The sequence below is a fragment of the Pelecanus crispus genome, chromosome 20 (genome assembly GCF_030463565.1).
Source record: "Pelecanus crispus isolate bPelCri1 chromosome 20, bPelCri1.pri, whole genome shotgun sequence".
Lineage (NCBI taxonomy): Eukaryota > Metazoa > Chordata > Aves > Pelecaniformes > Pelecanidae > Pelecanus > Pelecanus crispus.
In genome coordinates this window covers 7,162,316-7,179,316 of record NC_134662.1, presented here as the reverse complement: position 1 = coordinate 7,179,316, position 17,001 = coordinate 7,162,316, and the positions used below count along the sequence as shown (strand labels likewise).

Sequence of the window (17,001 nt, the reverse complement as noted above, 5' to 3'; positions counted from 1 at the left end):
ATGCCACAAGACTTTCTAAAATTTTAACAGAAGGGTTTCTTGCAGTGCTCCGGCACCCAAGGACTTGGAACCAGTAGAATCCAAAACAGCCCTTGTATGTGCATCTCGGGTGAAGAACCAGTTTCCCAAATCCAGTGATGTCCCATGCAATTTGGCTGGCCAATGGGCAAAGGCTGAACTGCACTAGAGCCATGGGCCCAACCTCAGGACACAAAAAATTGTTCTTGCTTTAGTCTGCATCACCCGTGCTGGCTGGGGACCAGGCAAAGCACATATGAAATCAGTTTAGCTGGAATCTCCTATATACCAAGATTAAAAACAATCCATTGTCTGAATCTGTCATCCAGATGCGAGGGGCCTCTGCGTGGGTCCCCACTTCCCAGAACGCCTGCAAAAGCAGCATGATGTGGCCATAAACAGCTTCCTTTCACTCTCCTTCCTGGATGGCCATAAAAAGAGACATCTCTAGCATCTACAGTGTCTGTTCCATCACTTATCTTACCTCAATTGCTATGGAGACCACCAAAAGAGGATGCTTTCCTTTGGTATGATTTACTGACCTAGGGGTCCTTCTTTGAGAATGACATAAACATGAGGGATGCTCTAAACTGGCAGGGTTGAGATTGTTTTTGAGGGCTTGTTTCCCAGATATGAATCACCAGCATGTCCCCACCAAGCAGTCAGAGGGTAAAGAGGATACCTGTGTCTGGGTTATCGCTGCTCCCCTCTAGGATACGTACCCCAGGTAAGTCACTAAAACTATGTGAATAGGGGAATAGAGAGCCAGCGTCTTGTAAGGGGTTCATCTGATGCTAACACTTTATAAATGCAGGAAGATCTGGGCCCTGTCTCAGAGCTTGCTGCATGCTTTGATAGGTCAGGAGCAAACTGTTAGAGCTGATAGAACACCTAATTCCTGATTTGCTGAAATGTCTGTACTGCTGAAGTAGCTGTATCAGCCCAAGCAACCGCCACACTGGGCCAAGGGTTTTAATCAAAATAATGACCACAACCATAAGAGGATATTTTCTTTATCCGGGTGTGCTCCAAGCCTAAAATCTCAAAGCTGCAGGAATTCCCTTGTTGAGTCTGTTTGCACTAACTTTATAGCTGGTGAAAAGAGTGATTTCTCAGCCTGCACTGAGACCATCCTGCTTTAGGAAGAGGAGATGGTTTCCTCTTGTTTTCAGATTCCTTATCCAAGCCTAGCATCCAGGAAATATTAAAACTAGATTAAAAGTCTATGTTAAATTCTTCCCTAGTTCCCAGGAGCTTGTATTTTCTGCTTAGAAGATTCCTCCTGGGGAGTGAAGTCAGCAGATGGGATTGCATTTGAGCCAAAGGTCAGGGCCCGTGTCACTGTGTCTGCTGATTAATGATGTCTCCCTCATTAACACAGCAGCATGTAGCACTAATCTTCTTTGGGCTGTTTATTGGTGGGAATAGGCAGGAGTAGAGGTAATGTTGTTCGTTTCCCATAGTGATACTTATCTCTTAACACAAATGGCACCTGGAATCAAGGCTCCATTTTCAGTCCCTGAATCCCTGAAGAATAAGGATGCTTTTCTCATGCAAGATCTTCTGTGCTGATAACGGAGGCCAGCTCAGGCCCTGATCTCCCAAGCATGCAAGGGGGCTGCAGCTGGACACACTGGATGAATTTTGGTCAACGACAGAATGAAAATTAAGTCCTTTTTCTATCTGCAAAACGTGAAAACGTACATATGACATGAAGTTTGGATTTGAACCTAAATATCCTCCAAGTTCAGGGTTGCTCAGTTCCAGAGTTATTTCTGCAGCTCATCTCTAATGAATGTGACACTTTCAAATAGTGGCTTACTTTATGCCTTTGTTCATTGTATTCTGAGGGAGCTCGAGGGATCAAGAGTTTCTCAGCTTGGGGCTGTGCAGCATATAATGAGAAATTTCTGGCACAGAGAGTTGCCTGCTCACTTTCTGAAAGATAGAAGCAGTCTATGAAACACAGCAGTGGAGGGGGGCGTGGACTGAGGGTGGGGAAGGGGAAGGCTGCTCTCTTAACCAACACTGGAGACAAAAGGCCAGCTTTGCAAGTGCCAAATGATTGCATTTATATTGTGTTTGTATGAAAAGATGAGCAAGGAGGGCAGATGTTGCCAGCTTACGGCTAAATTGACAGATACTGTGCTTGGCTTATGGGGAAACTGGAAAAGAGCAGGATCTGTTGAGGTCTGCAGGGGAATGAGAAGTATGTGAGCACTGAGAGAAGGGCATGCTTATATCCAGCTGACTTCTTAACCCTGCTGGAAGAAAAGAATTGTTGAGGAGGACACAAGAAAGCACTCCTGGCAATAATGGGTAAAATGAAGAAAGGAAACATCAAAGCTGAAATCAGACACATCTTCCTGCTACAAAAGACCTTTATCAATAAATCGTAGGGAAGTGGGGGGTTGTTACACAGAGTGACGTTTTTAAATTATCCTGGAAGCAGCCATAAAAATTACACTTAAGGGAACAATTCCATGGCATGTTCTTATGGGTGGAATCACTGACTGAATAAAGCTTTTCCTTCCATAATTTTAGTGGTTCTCTGCCAATAATTTAACTTATTTTCTTAATAGCCCTTCCTCTACTGCATAACAAAATGCTAAGCCAGCTCCATTGTCAGTGAAGTATGTAATGCCAGTACCTCACCCAGGATGCTTTTCAATGCCCCAAAAGGAGTAAGTGTCTCGCATCCTAAATTGTTCCAGCATGATAACATACAAGATAAAAAAAAAAAAGTACACAGAGAAACACCAGGCAAGGGAATGAAAGGCACTGCATGCTTTGTGCAACAAGCTCTTGTTCCTATCTGTCCAGGGTAGATTCTTCTTGACAGTCTTTGGCAGCTCCAGGAGACAGATTCTGCCAAGGGAGAACAAATCCTTTAATTACAAATCTCACCTCTTTTTACTCACTTTCTATTTAGCATTTGTAGGGTGACGTGTTAGATGCTACTTATGTCCCTGCGGGCTAATCTTTTGTCACCACCACACAAAATTCCAAATTTTCTAATGAAGACAAAGCTCTGGTTTTTACTCTGTTGAATCTCATTCATGTTTCTGAATTGGAGGGAGCTTTCCTGCATTTCCCATGAGCAGAGCGGGTAGGCTGGCCCACTTTCCTCACGAATGGAACATGATAGCCATATTATTAGCATGTTTTCAATTTTCTTACAAAATGTCTACAGAAGAGCTCATTGTTTGGATCCATTAAAAGCTCATTTCCATGGATTTGGTGTGGTTTGGAGGATTCCATTACTTTCTTCTGTGGTTTCTTTGTGCTTTCTGGAAGAGAAGGTCTGAGACTCCCGTGTGCTGCATGAGAGAGGGCTGATGAGGCATGACCTCTGCTACGTGACACAGAAATGTTTTCTCCATCAAGTCCTGTTTTTTTAGCAAATGGAAAGGTTGGGGTTTCAACATGTCTGTGGGCACCTGTGTTGGATAGGCTTTGCAGACTGCAACTCTCTTTCTGAAGCTCTGTAGCCTTTGGCTTCCCACATTTTCAGCCTTAACGATCAGGCCAACTCCAACCCAGTGAGTTGGAGACCAGGTCCAAAATCAACGTTTGCATTGAATTCTGCCATTGTCTGAAGAGCAGAGTGCACAGAATATTGCTTTAATTTTTAACAGTTGGAAAAGTCGTAAAGTAGCCAGGTTGGAGTTGGAAGAATTCCCTACCCAGAGCTGGCAGCTGGGTGTTAATGAGAGGTGTACATATCCATCCCACTGTGTCAAGCTCTCCATGGACTTCAGCTCTGAATGAATCAAAACTATGAGACACTTTACAAAGAGAAAATAAAGGTGGCAAATGTGGTGAGGAAGAACTGAAACAGCAACAAAGCCTAGAGCTCAGTTTCTCAAAGTACAGGATGTGCGAGTAGGCTTGAGAAATTCTGGCTTTTTTTCCACTTCTTGGGTTGCTAACACTACTCTCATCTGAGCTAGGATTTTCAAAGGGGAAAAAACGTTGCAGTTTGATTTAACCTTTTGAATTAACTCTGTTTTTCCTTAAGAATGGAATGCAGTTGCTGCCCCCACAAACACGTACGCTTTTTCTTGGATGACTGACACTATGTCATAAGTGTTGATCTAATAAGGTGCCTGCCTGTCAGCTGGCCTCCAGACCTCTGATACAGCAAACTTCAGGGAGATATGCAGAAGTTTTAAGCTGTTATTTCTAACAGTACAACCAGCTTTTGCTTCATAAAGCTCTTTCCCTTCTAGTGTTCTGCAAATTGTAACCAAACACAGGCCTGTAATTAAATGACAGGGCAGGCTGTAGTGATAAAATCTCTTTTGCTGCAGGGGCCCAGGTGGGGGAAGTGTTTTCTGTAGATTTGCATTGCTGCCTTTCGAGGTTTCAAGTCATGTCTGTCTGTCAGAGGGGCTCTGAGCATCAAAGAGCTAAAGGAGCACTGCAAGGACAGAGGCGATATCTCTGCTGCTTGCAAAAGGCGGCTGAAATCTTTGGCTAGCTGAAAGCATAATTTTAGAGCACCTAAGACACCAAACAGGAATGCATCTTCCCCTCTCATTTATGAGTGTATAACCTACCCTATGCACTTGGGCTTAATTTTGTGCATGTTGAAATTGAGGTTTCACTTGATTCCTCCAGACTCAGAGTTGCAGCCAAAGTAAAACAGAGGATAATTATGTTTGTAACAGGTTGTGTGAGCAAGGAGGAGAGACTGAAGATTATTTCTTTGACCACATGAAACACCCATGGGGGTCTCTGTCCATACCATATGCCTCACTTCAAAAGGCAGCTTGGCTCATCTTACTTAAACACATACACTGTCAGTGTCTATCACTGAGCTGAGTGGGATGAATTTCACTATGTCTCACTTTGCAGGGAAAAATCATCACTGCTAGGGCACAACTCTTCTGCTCTGTTTAGACATTTCCATTCAGATGTGATGAATTACTGCCTGGATGAGATTATCTCTTTCCGCTGAGTGTAAATGGCATCTAGAAAAAACTTTGATGGAGGTGCCTGCTCTGTAACAATCTAACACATCTGACCACAACTCAACATGCTTGACTGTCCAGATCATTTCTGCAGTCTTTTCCTCTAGAGGTCTAACAGGGTAGACCCCCTTATACCTCTTTTCCCTCAGAGCAAGGTGGGGGCTTTGTGGTGATGCGAATTAACTGTCATCATCACATGTCCATGGCTGTCCCACCCTGCAGCCAAAGGCTGGTATAGTGGGGTCACAGTGCGTGGGATGCAATGGCAGAAGGCTCCTGGCAGCCTCTCTAATCTTAGAGAGAAGGATGAAGTTTATGAGGATGTTTCTGGAGGACCGAGGACAACACTTAGTCCTTGAGAGTCATCTCGGTGCAGCTAGATTTCACACACCCTTGCCCTCCATTGGATTTGTGCCTATGCTAGGGAATCCTTCTACAGAAGACGTTAGGTGAGTTGAATCCACCCAAAGCCTTGGAGAACTAGCCCTATCCCTGGGTATGTAGGCCAAAGATTATTTACTGTTGGTGTAAATCTGTCCATGTCATTCCATCCTGAATTTATAATGTCTCAGCTTCCATTTTCATCTTCTCTTTTTGAGACTGCAGAGCACTGCACTCTCAACATCATCTTTGTGTGTCTCTTCTATGATCCCATCACATCCTCAGAGTTTCTTGGATAAATGTAATTAAGTCCTGCTAGTCCCTTAACATCAGGCAGGTTTTTCCAGGCCTTGAGTCATCCCCCTAGACTCTGAACCCCTCCATTTTGTTGACACATTCTTGGAAGAGCTGGCACCACACAGAGCTGTAGCATCCAGAAATGATCCTAGTTAAGAGATAACGTCACCTACCTGCTTCTGCTCAGTGTTTCTCCCATGCATCTTCAGGGCTGCACTAGCATTGCTAGCCACTGCATGGCACTGTGAGATTGCAGTCAGATTTTTCCTTCCTAACTCAACTTTTTCTCAGTTTCTCACTGGACAGGACACAGCTTACCACCCCTCTGGGTAGCCCACACCGGTTTCTTACAGAAATTTGTTGCCCATTTCTCAGATCTGTCACTGTGGCTCATACCCATTATCACCGCCAGGTCTTCTGGCTCCTGACACAGATGGTCACAGATGGTCCTGACACTTTTGGTCCCTCCCTTGCCCTGATGGGATGGGTTCAGGTAACTCTTTCCCATGTGTGTATGCTGCCTTCATCGCTGAAGTCTGCTAGATGAGGTCTTCCAAAGACATACTCCATCCCCACTCACAGATGAGAGGTCTTTGCTGTTCTGCCCTTTTTTTTTTGCAGGTTAGTCGTTGCCCTGCAGCAACTCTAACCTCCACACATGCTAATGCCATCAGGCTGTGCAAGGCTGTTATGCTGTTCACATCAGAAGAATCCCCTCGAAGGAGCAGACTTTGACCAGTTCCCTTTCATTACTTTCCTGCCAGCCCCAGGCAGCATCTGAATTGCATATAAAAATCCCCTTATCCATTCACAACAGCACGATAGATTTAAAATACAATAAATAAAGTTGCTTAGCAGAAATAATTTATTTTGCCAATTGCCAAGACACATTTTTTTTTTTGCCACTGTAAAAACTGTCAAGCAAATATTCTTTCTGTCTGTTACCACCACCTGGACCATGACCACCAACCAACTGCTTTGGGTGGATTAATTAGAGGTTGGATGTAATTCCAGCCCAGCTTCTGAAAAAGATTTCAGTTGGCAATAGAAAAAAATCTACAACCCTGTTCCCAGACAACTCCTTAGAGTCAAGGGCCCCACAAGCATGGCTGGGCCCTGTACATTTAATTTTATTGACATTTTGGTCAAAATTCGTTGAAAACAGATTGCCCTTTTCAAAATAGCTGATTTGCCACTCTGTTTCCTTTGATGTTCCAAGTTTCAGGTCCCAAGTGATAGCTGCACACAAAAGTTATAGGCTGTCTCTCTCTGTATCATCTGTCTAGGTACTTGTTGAATTTTCTGCTCTGTCCTCACCCTTTTTTGTTGCAGTTTGACTTTTGTTAAGCTGCAGCTTTCAGGCTTTCTGTATGGTTTCCCATCTGTTCTTAACTAAAACTTCCATAAGGATATGAAGCTCTTTAAATACTCAGTATAAAAAGAGCCAAAGAAATAATTAACTCAAGAATTTTCTCAAGGTTGTAATATAAATGGCCTGGAAAGTTTGGAGAACTCTACAGTTCTCAAGCAAACCCTATAGTGTCTCATCTTTCCAGCTCAGTTCTTCCAGCATGGATTAAAATCTAACTCTGGGCAAGATTTCAGATACAGATGCTCTGTTTCAGGATCCAGACCCAGGCATCCAGGACCTTGGCAATGGGGCTAGTCTCCATGTTCGGCTTGTGGTGAGGGTCTGCCATATTTCCGCACCAGACAGATGCTTGTAGAGCACATTGTAAGTTCAAATGGCAGAAGCTAGAGGACTGGGGTGATTGTCTCTGAATTTTGGTACTTTTGTAACCTTTCTGTGATTATTACCGTATGTCGGGCACTGGGGCTGCCTGGTACCTCTGACGTCTAAGTCCAGCTGTTGCGCCTTGACACAATCTTGCTGCAATGTCCTTATTTTCCATGCTCTTAAATCCAGAGAGATGCACCTCGCTGGTATGTTATATTGTCACACACAAGGCAGTGGGCTACTGCAGAAGCAGGCTGCTGCAGAAGCAGTGTGTGGCAGGGCTTGCTAACATGGATGGTGATTCTTTGATTGCCATGGATAATTAGGTGTGATCTCTCCAAGGACTCAATGTATATCTCTATTTCACTAATCATCCCTGTGACGAAATAAATAGTTCAAACTATGGTGTACTCATGGCATTGTTATGCAAATCAGTTCACACTAAAATAAGACTGCTGACTGAGGAGCTGAACCCATGGAGTGATATGTCCAGACCCTCCTTGCCTAACTGGTAGTACAGAGTCCTTTTCACCTGGATATAGATGCCCGAACATACTTAAAATTGAACCAAATCCCTCCTGTATGGAGAAATTTGGTGAATAATGCATGAGCCTAGTGCTTTTTAAAAGTGTGATGTTGTCTCCCATGTTGCAGCTCTGCTTTCAGAGAGGCCTCCAAGTCACATGCTGTCCAGCCAGTCATGCACCTGCACAGACATGTTTCTGTCCTGAAGCTTCCTTTGTACTCCAGGGAGCTCAGCATTTTAGATCAGGCTACCCAAAGACCTACATTGGCAGTAGAGATAAGCAGAGGACTCCATGAAGCCCTCTCTGTCACCCTCTGGGGGAGTCTTGCTTTCCATACTGATGCACTGCTAGAAGGCCACTTATGGTCTCAAGGACCCCATGACAACCTGTAACACCAGCTACCGTCCTCTGTGATCCCAGCTCTGGTTCTGGATCCACGCTGCAGATAGGAAAGGGGATGGTTTGCAGGGGACCATAATCACTGTTGGTTTGTTCTTTTCTAGATGTGGATGAGTGTGGCGCAATCTCTGGCGTGTGTGATGGTGGCGAGTGCACCAACACAGCAGGCAGCTATGTGTGCACATGTCCACGTGGCTTCATGACCAGCCCTGATGGATCACGCTGCATTGGTAAGATGCTAAATAGATCTCAGGACCACAGATACAGGGAGAGATCACACTCTGAAACCCAGACCTGGTGATTTGCAAATCACTATCTAGTGATCACCAGATTTGCAAATTGAAGGGCACATTGTTCCTGCAATCGCTGGAAAATGCTCTTTTCCATGTGCTGTCCTTGCATGTGCCATGGCTGACATGGTCCGTCCCGGTCACAGGTTTTGATGCTGTTGCAGACCAGGGCTTTTTCCATCTCCATAACTTGGACCGCAGGTGCCTCAGTGCTTGAAGTGTTTGACAAGGGGTTGCTGAGAATACTAGGAGGAGGACTGGGGTGGAAGGTGTCTGGCTGGGATAGTGGTCTGTTTGAGGAAGGATCCTTGTGCTCCTACTCACGGAACTACACCAGCTAGTGGGAGAATCCCAGATGCTACCTCTTTTCTCCTGCATTAGATGTCAGCCAGGGAGAGACACCAGTACTCCCCCTACAACTGAACTGCAGGCACAGTGTGTGGTTGCGGGGTGTGTAAATTCAAGGGAAGGCTTGCAAGCCTTCCTGGAGCAAAGAGGGACACAGTGAAGGGGAACAGCCCACAACTGCACATTCTTCTGCTTGCTTTGCAGAGGTGAAGGGGGGAAAGGTTTACTCCAAGTGTTTGCATAACTAATGCAAATAAACGGTGACTTTTATCATCTCCTCCTCCTTCCTGCTTAGACCACAGGTAATGGCTCATAAATCCCTACTGCCCCAAGCTAAGAATCAGTAGGCCTGTGAACTAAATTGGCTTCATCTCACTGAACTCAGTCTTTCAGGAGTGAGTTGCTTTGCACTGAGCTGGTTGTGTGGATCCCCTCTGTACCCAGTGGAGAGAAAGAGGTGCTTCCCAAGCATAGCACAGGGCTCTGCAGACACCTATTTCTGCACCCATGCTGAACCTGCAGGTTTACAAAGCTGTCGTGTAAGCTCTTGCACATTACCTCATAGCCCACCTTCTTCCCACAGTATCCGATTTCTGACAACAAAATGATTCCCAGGCTCATATGGAAATCAAGTCTTGCAGTCCCCATCCTGCAGACTGCATGAAGGGTTTGGGTGGGGCTGGTGTGTGCCACTCCACCGGCTCTGATGTACCTGTTCACCCCATCTCAGTTTGGCTCAAGGTGTCTGTATTTCAAAGCTTTGCAGAACTGACGTGAGTCCAAGCAAGCTTTCCCCAGACTGACGAGCTGTCCTACCTCCAGACTACAGAGCTTGGAGTGAATCTTGCATGTTTAACAGATCGAAATTCCTTTCCAAGCCTTGTAAATATTTGATGGTCCATTTCTCTTTGTAACAGACAAGTTTCTATGATAAATAGATCAGCGCTCTGTTTACTTGCTCTCAGCAAGGGCACTTAGTTTAGTCAAAATAAATCCCAGGGTTTGTCTCACTGTTCAGAAAGTTCATTCGCCTTTAGAAAGGTAAGGATGCAAGGATTTTTAAAGAGGAACCGTTACAGAAAAGGCAAAGATCGTTGTTAGTGCAATGGAAAATGTCAGGTACAGCTTTCTGTTTAAAGTCCTGGAAATTAATACAGAAAAAAAATTTTCCAAATTCTTTTATATCCACAGAACCTGGAGTAAAAAGTAATCATGTTCTAGTTCCGGAAAGAAAAATGTTGTAAAGTATAACGTACAAGTCACCTTGTTTGGGAATCTGATAGATTTTAATGAGAATGAAATTCTTTTCCTCCCTATTTCCCAGACCCTGCTATAAGCCCGGAGGGGTGTGACGGCTGTCAGATGAGTCATGTGGACATTTCCCCATTTTCCTTGAAACCAAGTGCTTAAGAAATGAAATCTAAATAAAATTAGAAGCCCAAATTTAAAAATAGTCCGAAGCTTAGTTAGCTGCAGTGGACTATGACTGCATCTGAACTCAATACATCATGCTGTAGCCATTTCCCTGAGCTAATATATGCTGCTAGTGTGCTGTCACATTTTGGGACAGACAATATTTTTTCTGGCAAAAAGCACAGTTACTATTGGGGTGGTGTTGTCCTGGGATCCATATTTTGCAAGTCCTGCTTCTATCATTGGAGGAGGTTTTAGTGCTCATTTTGAGAGTTTATGGTAGTTTAAGCCCGCAATTTACGTGCTATGAAATAAATCAAATAAATAGTTTGTAAAATTGAAAATTAATAAATAAAGTGGCCACCCTTAAAGCATGAACAGCATCGAGAGAGCAGAAGAGATTTTCACGCTGCCATCTCTCAGATGTTTAGACTGGAAGTGACCACAGTGTCTCATATATCATAGGGCACCAGCATTGGCTATGTGGTGACTTTATGGTGGCAGCCTTAATATATTCTCATCCCTTTCCCCTCCCTTTTTAGTAAAGTAAACACCTTTTTATTGCATTTGAATAATCTCCTGTAGTTTTTGCAGCTGAAACAGCAAGACACTGAGCTTGAGTTGATCCCAAATCTCATTAGCTGCTTTCACTGCCTTCCTCAGTAAAATGCAAACAGCAGCGTAGCTGGAGAAAGTCCGTCATAGTTTGAAATGAACATTTATTGAATGATTCAACCACCTGTGCTTGACACAAAGAATCCAGTTCCACACATGTTCGTAACAGTTCCATTCATTTATGCTTGTAAAAGACAGACTCAGTGTTTTGCGGGCAGCAGAAGGATCTGCTCCAGCAGGCTGTGAGGTTTTTTTTTTTTTTTTCAGTACAATGGGTTGCTTTTCAAGAACAGCTTAAAAGAATAATTTTCAAATGAGAAAAATGGCCTTTCAGGTGCATTTCCAGACATGCACATGGTGTTCCCTTGTTTGTTGCAAGTCAGCACTCCTGCACATTGCTTTCTTTGCTCTTTTTCCTGATAGTGCAGCAAAGCTCTGAGAGATTTGGGTCTTATCTCCTCTTGGGCAACATTGGCAGATTTACTGCCTAGAGTTCCAGGTAGGGCCAGCTCTTGCTTCTTCTTGCAAAGTCCTGGGCTCAGAGAAGGTTGTGAGGGTGTTACTGAGGACTTTACCTGCCTGGAGAACCCTTTTTGCCTGCTTTGGTCATTATCCAGGAAAGGAAAGAGCAACAGGAAAAAGAAAATATGAGGAGATATTTATGAGGGCAGGAAATGACAAAAGGGAAATGGTGTGAGGGTCACAGACTCAAAACAGAGTGAAAAGGAGTTGGGGAGGAACCTTGAGCAGAGCCCCCCAACAGCTTCCAAGGCATCGAGGGAGCTGGCGATGCTGCCAAGCAGAGGTCTGCCCAGTCATCTGCAGGGACAAGAGGGTGTAGAAGGGCTCCATAGTTGCTCCATAGTGTGAACCTGTGTGGGAACCTGGAATGCAAACTGGGTCATTCAGTCCACATTTGTAAAGCATTTCCCCCTGGAGAGAATCATTTTTTATCAGATCATTTCAGGGATGCTTTTATACCTCAACCTTGTAACTGTTGAACTGGGAGGTGAATTTGGAGAAGAGCGAACAGCCAGGTAGGGGGTGAATTTATTATAGCAGTTACCATAGCAATAGCCAGTAGCAAAGAAACTGTCCTGCAATAACACCCAGACCTTCCCCGTTTGCACTGCAGCCCTCCTGCGATGAGACAGCAGAAGCATTGGTGGCCAAGGTGTGCCATGGATATTGCAGTTTGGTGGGAGCTGTGCACAGTGGGGTGCTTTGTGCCTTTGCTCTGGCATAACTCTTCACTAAGACAGACACCACCATCTAATCTTACCCAGACAAGAATGAAATTGGTCAGTTTTCCAGAACCAGAGAATATGTGATGACATCATCAGTCCAGACTAACTGTCCTCACCACAGTATTTTGCACCCTTCTTCCTTGCAAACCAAGCGCCATTGGACATCTTGGGTGGGAGACCTTTGGCTACATGCTGCTGTGTTGCAGATCCCTTCGGAGCTAATAGCCATCCGGTCCTTTGTAGTCAGAGCCAACTGCCTTTTGCAACCATTACTTTGTTTGGGTTTGGTCACTTGAGCTTCTCAATTTCTTTACATGACAAGACACAAAGTGAGAGAAACACTCACCCTTTAAAGTTCTCTCCTGGGAAGCAGTACCAGTACTTTCTATTCCTCCATCTCTCCCTGCCCCTACCCCACCACCAAAGAAACAAACCAGGTTTGCACAGGCTGAAAATTGCAAAATCCCTTGCAGGTACACAACAGATCTCAGACATCTTGTGCTGACCACAAAGAGGATGTCGACACTGAAAGGGAAGATAGAGATTAACCATGCTGGGTAGTCACTCAGAGGGTGCAACTCCTGGTGTGGGGCTTCTCCTGGGCATCAGGACACACACACCAGGGCATCACAGCCCACCCAGATGGGTGTAGACTCTGCCAGACCCCAGCAGGAAGGTCCAGCTTGGAGTCGCTCCTGTCCCATTATGATAAGCTGGCCAAAATCCATCCCCTGCTTTACTGCTCCTGGCTGGACCTTGTAAAGCATCCACAGCCTCTCTGGATCAGAGACCTCTGACAGACCTGTGGCTCTACCCCACCTCTGTGCGCTGTCTAATCTCACGCAGAATTTTACCTCCTTTCTCGCCTGCAGCATTATCTGATTTACTGCGGTTATTGTGCAAACCTGTTCCCTTAACAGCTGCAGAGGAAAGCAGAACAAAACCATGACGGCTTTGTGCTCATACCTCCAGTGTGTGGGTGGTCCTGCAGGAGGTCACAGAGGGACTGCTGGGACCCACTGTTCTTTCCATCCACTCCTCTCTCTGCCCAAGGCAGCTCCAGATGAGTTTTCAATTAGTTCTGACCTTCATTTCTGAGAGAGATTATTACAAATTGCAGCAAAGACAGCTGAATTTAATAAACATTTGTCCAGATGAATAAGGGCTGGACCATTCCCTCTGTTACACAAACTGCTGTGACCTCGCTGCCTTGTCAAACTTGTCAGCACATGTCTGTCTGTGGGGAAGGAGGTTCCATTCTCTGAATCACTCCTTGCCCATTAACTGACTGGCTGTCATCGTGTATCACAGCTTTTGGGACAGCAAGCATCCCACAGAAGAACAGAAGGAGACGGGTGGGATCTGTCCTCTCTAATGCCCAAAGGGTTTATTCCAAACTGCCACCCTCATATCTAGAAGTTCATTTAAGCTCAGCCCTAAACCCTCAGCTAAACTGCCATCAAGAGTTTGAGGTACAGCTTTTCCAAATGCCCTGGCTTGTTCAGAGAGCAGCTTCTTTCTGGAGTAAGTGTGGGCTATGTGCTAAGTAACATCAACTCAATGTCAATGTGCTGTGGAAACACAGCCCTCTTCTACATTCCAGCAGCTGATGAAACCTGCAGAGATGTGGACATTGCTCTTGCACTCTTGCCACTTGCCAGAGGTCAAGGGCTCAGGATGACCCAAACACCCATGTGGCTAGGACTTCCCTTCATTAGGATTGGGAGCTAATCTGGTCCTGCATTCAATCCCCCTTCTCCTACTCTGTCTTTCTTTCTGCAAGTCTCTTTGGTGAATAAACTTTCCTAAAAGGGAACAGTTCATGTTGAACTCAGTGCTGCAGAATGGCGGAAAGGATGTATCTGAGAAAAGACCTGCTGGTTTAGTCACCCCGGCTTTAAATGGGGTCACTGTCCTCTGCAAGTCACTGAGCTGTGATTAGAGAAGAAATGTAACCGCAACCCACAGATCAAACAGCTGCATGCAATTAATTTCAATTATATTTCAGGAAAGTGTCAGCCTGCTGGCTAATGTCAGTCTAGAGGCACAGATGACAAATCAGACTAGACTTTCGCCCTCATTAATTTACTTGAGAAACAAGGACGGGAGATGAATGAGTGGAAGATTCCAGGTTTTTCTAGAGGACTTGGTGCCAGATGGAGCCTGCCAGACATGTGAAAGACCCTCAGTCTCCTGGGCCTTGTCCAGAAGCCACACACAGCAAACACCGATGCCAGGCTCGGTGTCTGTGGCTTTGGCCAGGCTTGCGGACTTTGACCACCATCCAGGGCTCGTTCGCCTTCCAGCTCAGTCCGGGCTGTGGGAACTAACCCATGACCTGAAACAGGCATCCACTGGGAATGGGAGTGATCAGGCTGGAGGTATGTGGAATTGGGAACAGCTCCATTTGTTTAGCGAGAAATGCTGGGACCACTGGGACCTGGCAGGGAGTGCTTCCTCATGGGAAGCCTGGGATGTGGGACATTTGCCATTAAATCAGTTCTGGGAAGGAGAGGTAGGTCCTTTCCAAGCCTGAGATGTGCAGGACCACACTGGACAGCATTGGCTGTGGTAAGGTCCTTGCTTAGCACAGCATCAGGGATCACTGACTAACATTGGAAGGGTTGTACCTGGGTCCCCAGCCTGACCAAAGTGGTGTAGGAGATGGCTGACCACCTTGGTCTGCCAGCTCTGTCCTGCAATAAGTGACAGCAAGGGAAAGGACTGTTTCAGCCAAGGCTTCGGCCTAGAGCAGGAATGGCTGGGGAATGCCCACTCACTGTCTGGGAACCCTCAAAATAGTAGCAGGCAGCGCTGGATTGTTTTTGTCACAGGGAGGTGTTTTTACTGGCAGAAGATAGAGGAAAATATATCATGCTGGGTACAACAGCCCAAGAGAGGAGAAGGCACTGCAATTCCACATGGCCAAGTTCAGGGCATGTTGTACAGTCATATTGGCACTGATGGCCAATCCTTGGTCACAAATGTAGTATAAATAAGCAAGACAGACACTAACTTCAGAGGAGGAACCTGAAGAATGGAGATCTCAGCCCCAGGATGTAATTTTGTTGAATAATATATTTAGTCCAGAACAGTTTATCTGTCCCCACTGAGGGGATGGGTCAGGCTGTCCAGTAGTGGAAGTGTCAGCGTTTGCAGTGATCTCATGCAGACCACCTTCCCTCAGCCTGTTCCCTCTCCCAGCCTGGTGTGTTGGGTCAGTGGGGGAACCTGTCCCTAACATCTCTCATCAGTGCCGAAACTCTAGTGAGAGGAGGGAGACACCTGTAAATAGTCCCTTTTCTCTGGGAAGGCGAGGAAACATGGGATGAGGTGGGGGATCTCATCTGTTTTCTGCTCCGTGAATTCAGCCAGAATCTGCTGGGTCGGCTTGTTCTTCCTGCAGGGCAAGGAAGGCGGCTCCCAATGGAGAATCCAATGGAGAGGGACAGTCCACCTACTACCTGTTTCTGGCTCTCGGTCAGGCTGCTTATAGTATTTAGGAGCCTAAATGGGAGTGTGAGATCTAATACTGGGGAATAAGGCCAGGCCCTACAGCCTTGATGTGCTCCAGATGGAGGTTCTGGAGAACCTCATGATCTAGGAGGATGAGGCAGAACAGGAGGTCAGGTTGGAACATTGGAAAGCTGGAGATGCCATTGGGGACAGGCACTCAGGACCTGGCTGAGAGTATGGTGATGACACACTGTGAATGCATCTCCTTCTCCTCTCCCTCTCTGCAGACCAGCGAATTGGGACATGTTTCTCTGCTCTGATCGGGGGCCGCTGTGCCGGGGACCTTCCTGGACAGTACACGAAGATGCAGTGCTGCTGTGACTCAGGGCGTTGCTGGGCCATTGGTCAGACTCCGGAGATGTGCCCTGTCCGGGGTTCTGGTAAGCGCAACACAAAAGACCTCCACCTGCTGCTGGGCCAACTCATGGCTCTGATGGCCCTAGTGGTACCCCAGGCATGATGTGGAGAATCGTCAACATAACATCCACAGAAAGGTCACGTGGGGATGGTAGCTCCTCTGCCTGGGTCTCATCTGAAGTTGAGCCAGATGAGTTCAGCCAAGGCAAGACTTTATCCCTTTCCTCCTACCCCTTCAGCTGTCTTTGGCTTCCACTGTAATTGAACCCTGGGGCCAAATGAGGGTGAGCCCATGCAGCCGGAGGCCTTGAGAAGGCACAGCACTGTAGATCTATCTCCCTTCCTCTCTTCTTTCATCTCCAGCAGGGCAGAGCTTTACAGTGTCTGGCACCCTCCTGTGTCCTGTGCTTTCCCGCATGAAGGGAGCCCACGGTGCCAGCTGTCCCACGCACCCCAAGAAGCTGTTGCCAAACACCCTGGCAAGCTGTGTCTCGTCATCTGCTCCGGAGTGGAGGGTGTTAAAGCCCTCCTCACCCATCTGCCCTGTTCCCGTCAGCACCCATTCTCTTTGCTCTCTGCCAGTCTGTCTCCATCCCTCTGTTCTCTGCACTCTGGCAGAGGCAGGAGGGGGACTCAGGCACTCTTGGAAAAGCACTAAGGCAGCTGTTTCGTTTCAGATGAGTACCGCAGGCTTTGCATCGAAGGACTCCCAGTCGTGCCAGGGTTCCCTGGGAACTTTCCAGGAATTCCTGGATTCGGGCCCAATGGTGTTGGGCCAGGACTCAATGGGCCTGGAGGCATCGGACCAAATGGGGCAAATGGACAAGGCGGGATCCCAGGTCTGCCTGGAATGGGCCCAGGAAGTTCAAGCATTGGTAA

At 46.3% G+C, this 17,001-nt stretch overlaps 1 protein-coding gene across 1 annotated transcript in view; it reads left to right on the top strand.

Moving 5' to 3' along the window:
- FBN3 (fibrillin 3) overlaps positions 1–17,001 on the top strand; it is a 112,349-nt gene that overhangs the window by 50,638 nt on the left and 44,710 nt on the right. Inside the window, exons 8-10 of the mRNA XM_075723822.1 lie at positions 8,441–8,566; positions 15,993–16,145; positions 16,800–16,997. Of these exons, the coding sequence (XP_075579937.1) occupies positions 8,441–8,566; positions 15,993–16,145; positions 16,800–16,997 (477 nt within the window). The remainder of the gene's footprint in view (positions 1–8,440; positions 8,567–15,992; positions 16,146–16,799; positions 16,998–17,001) is intronic.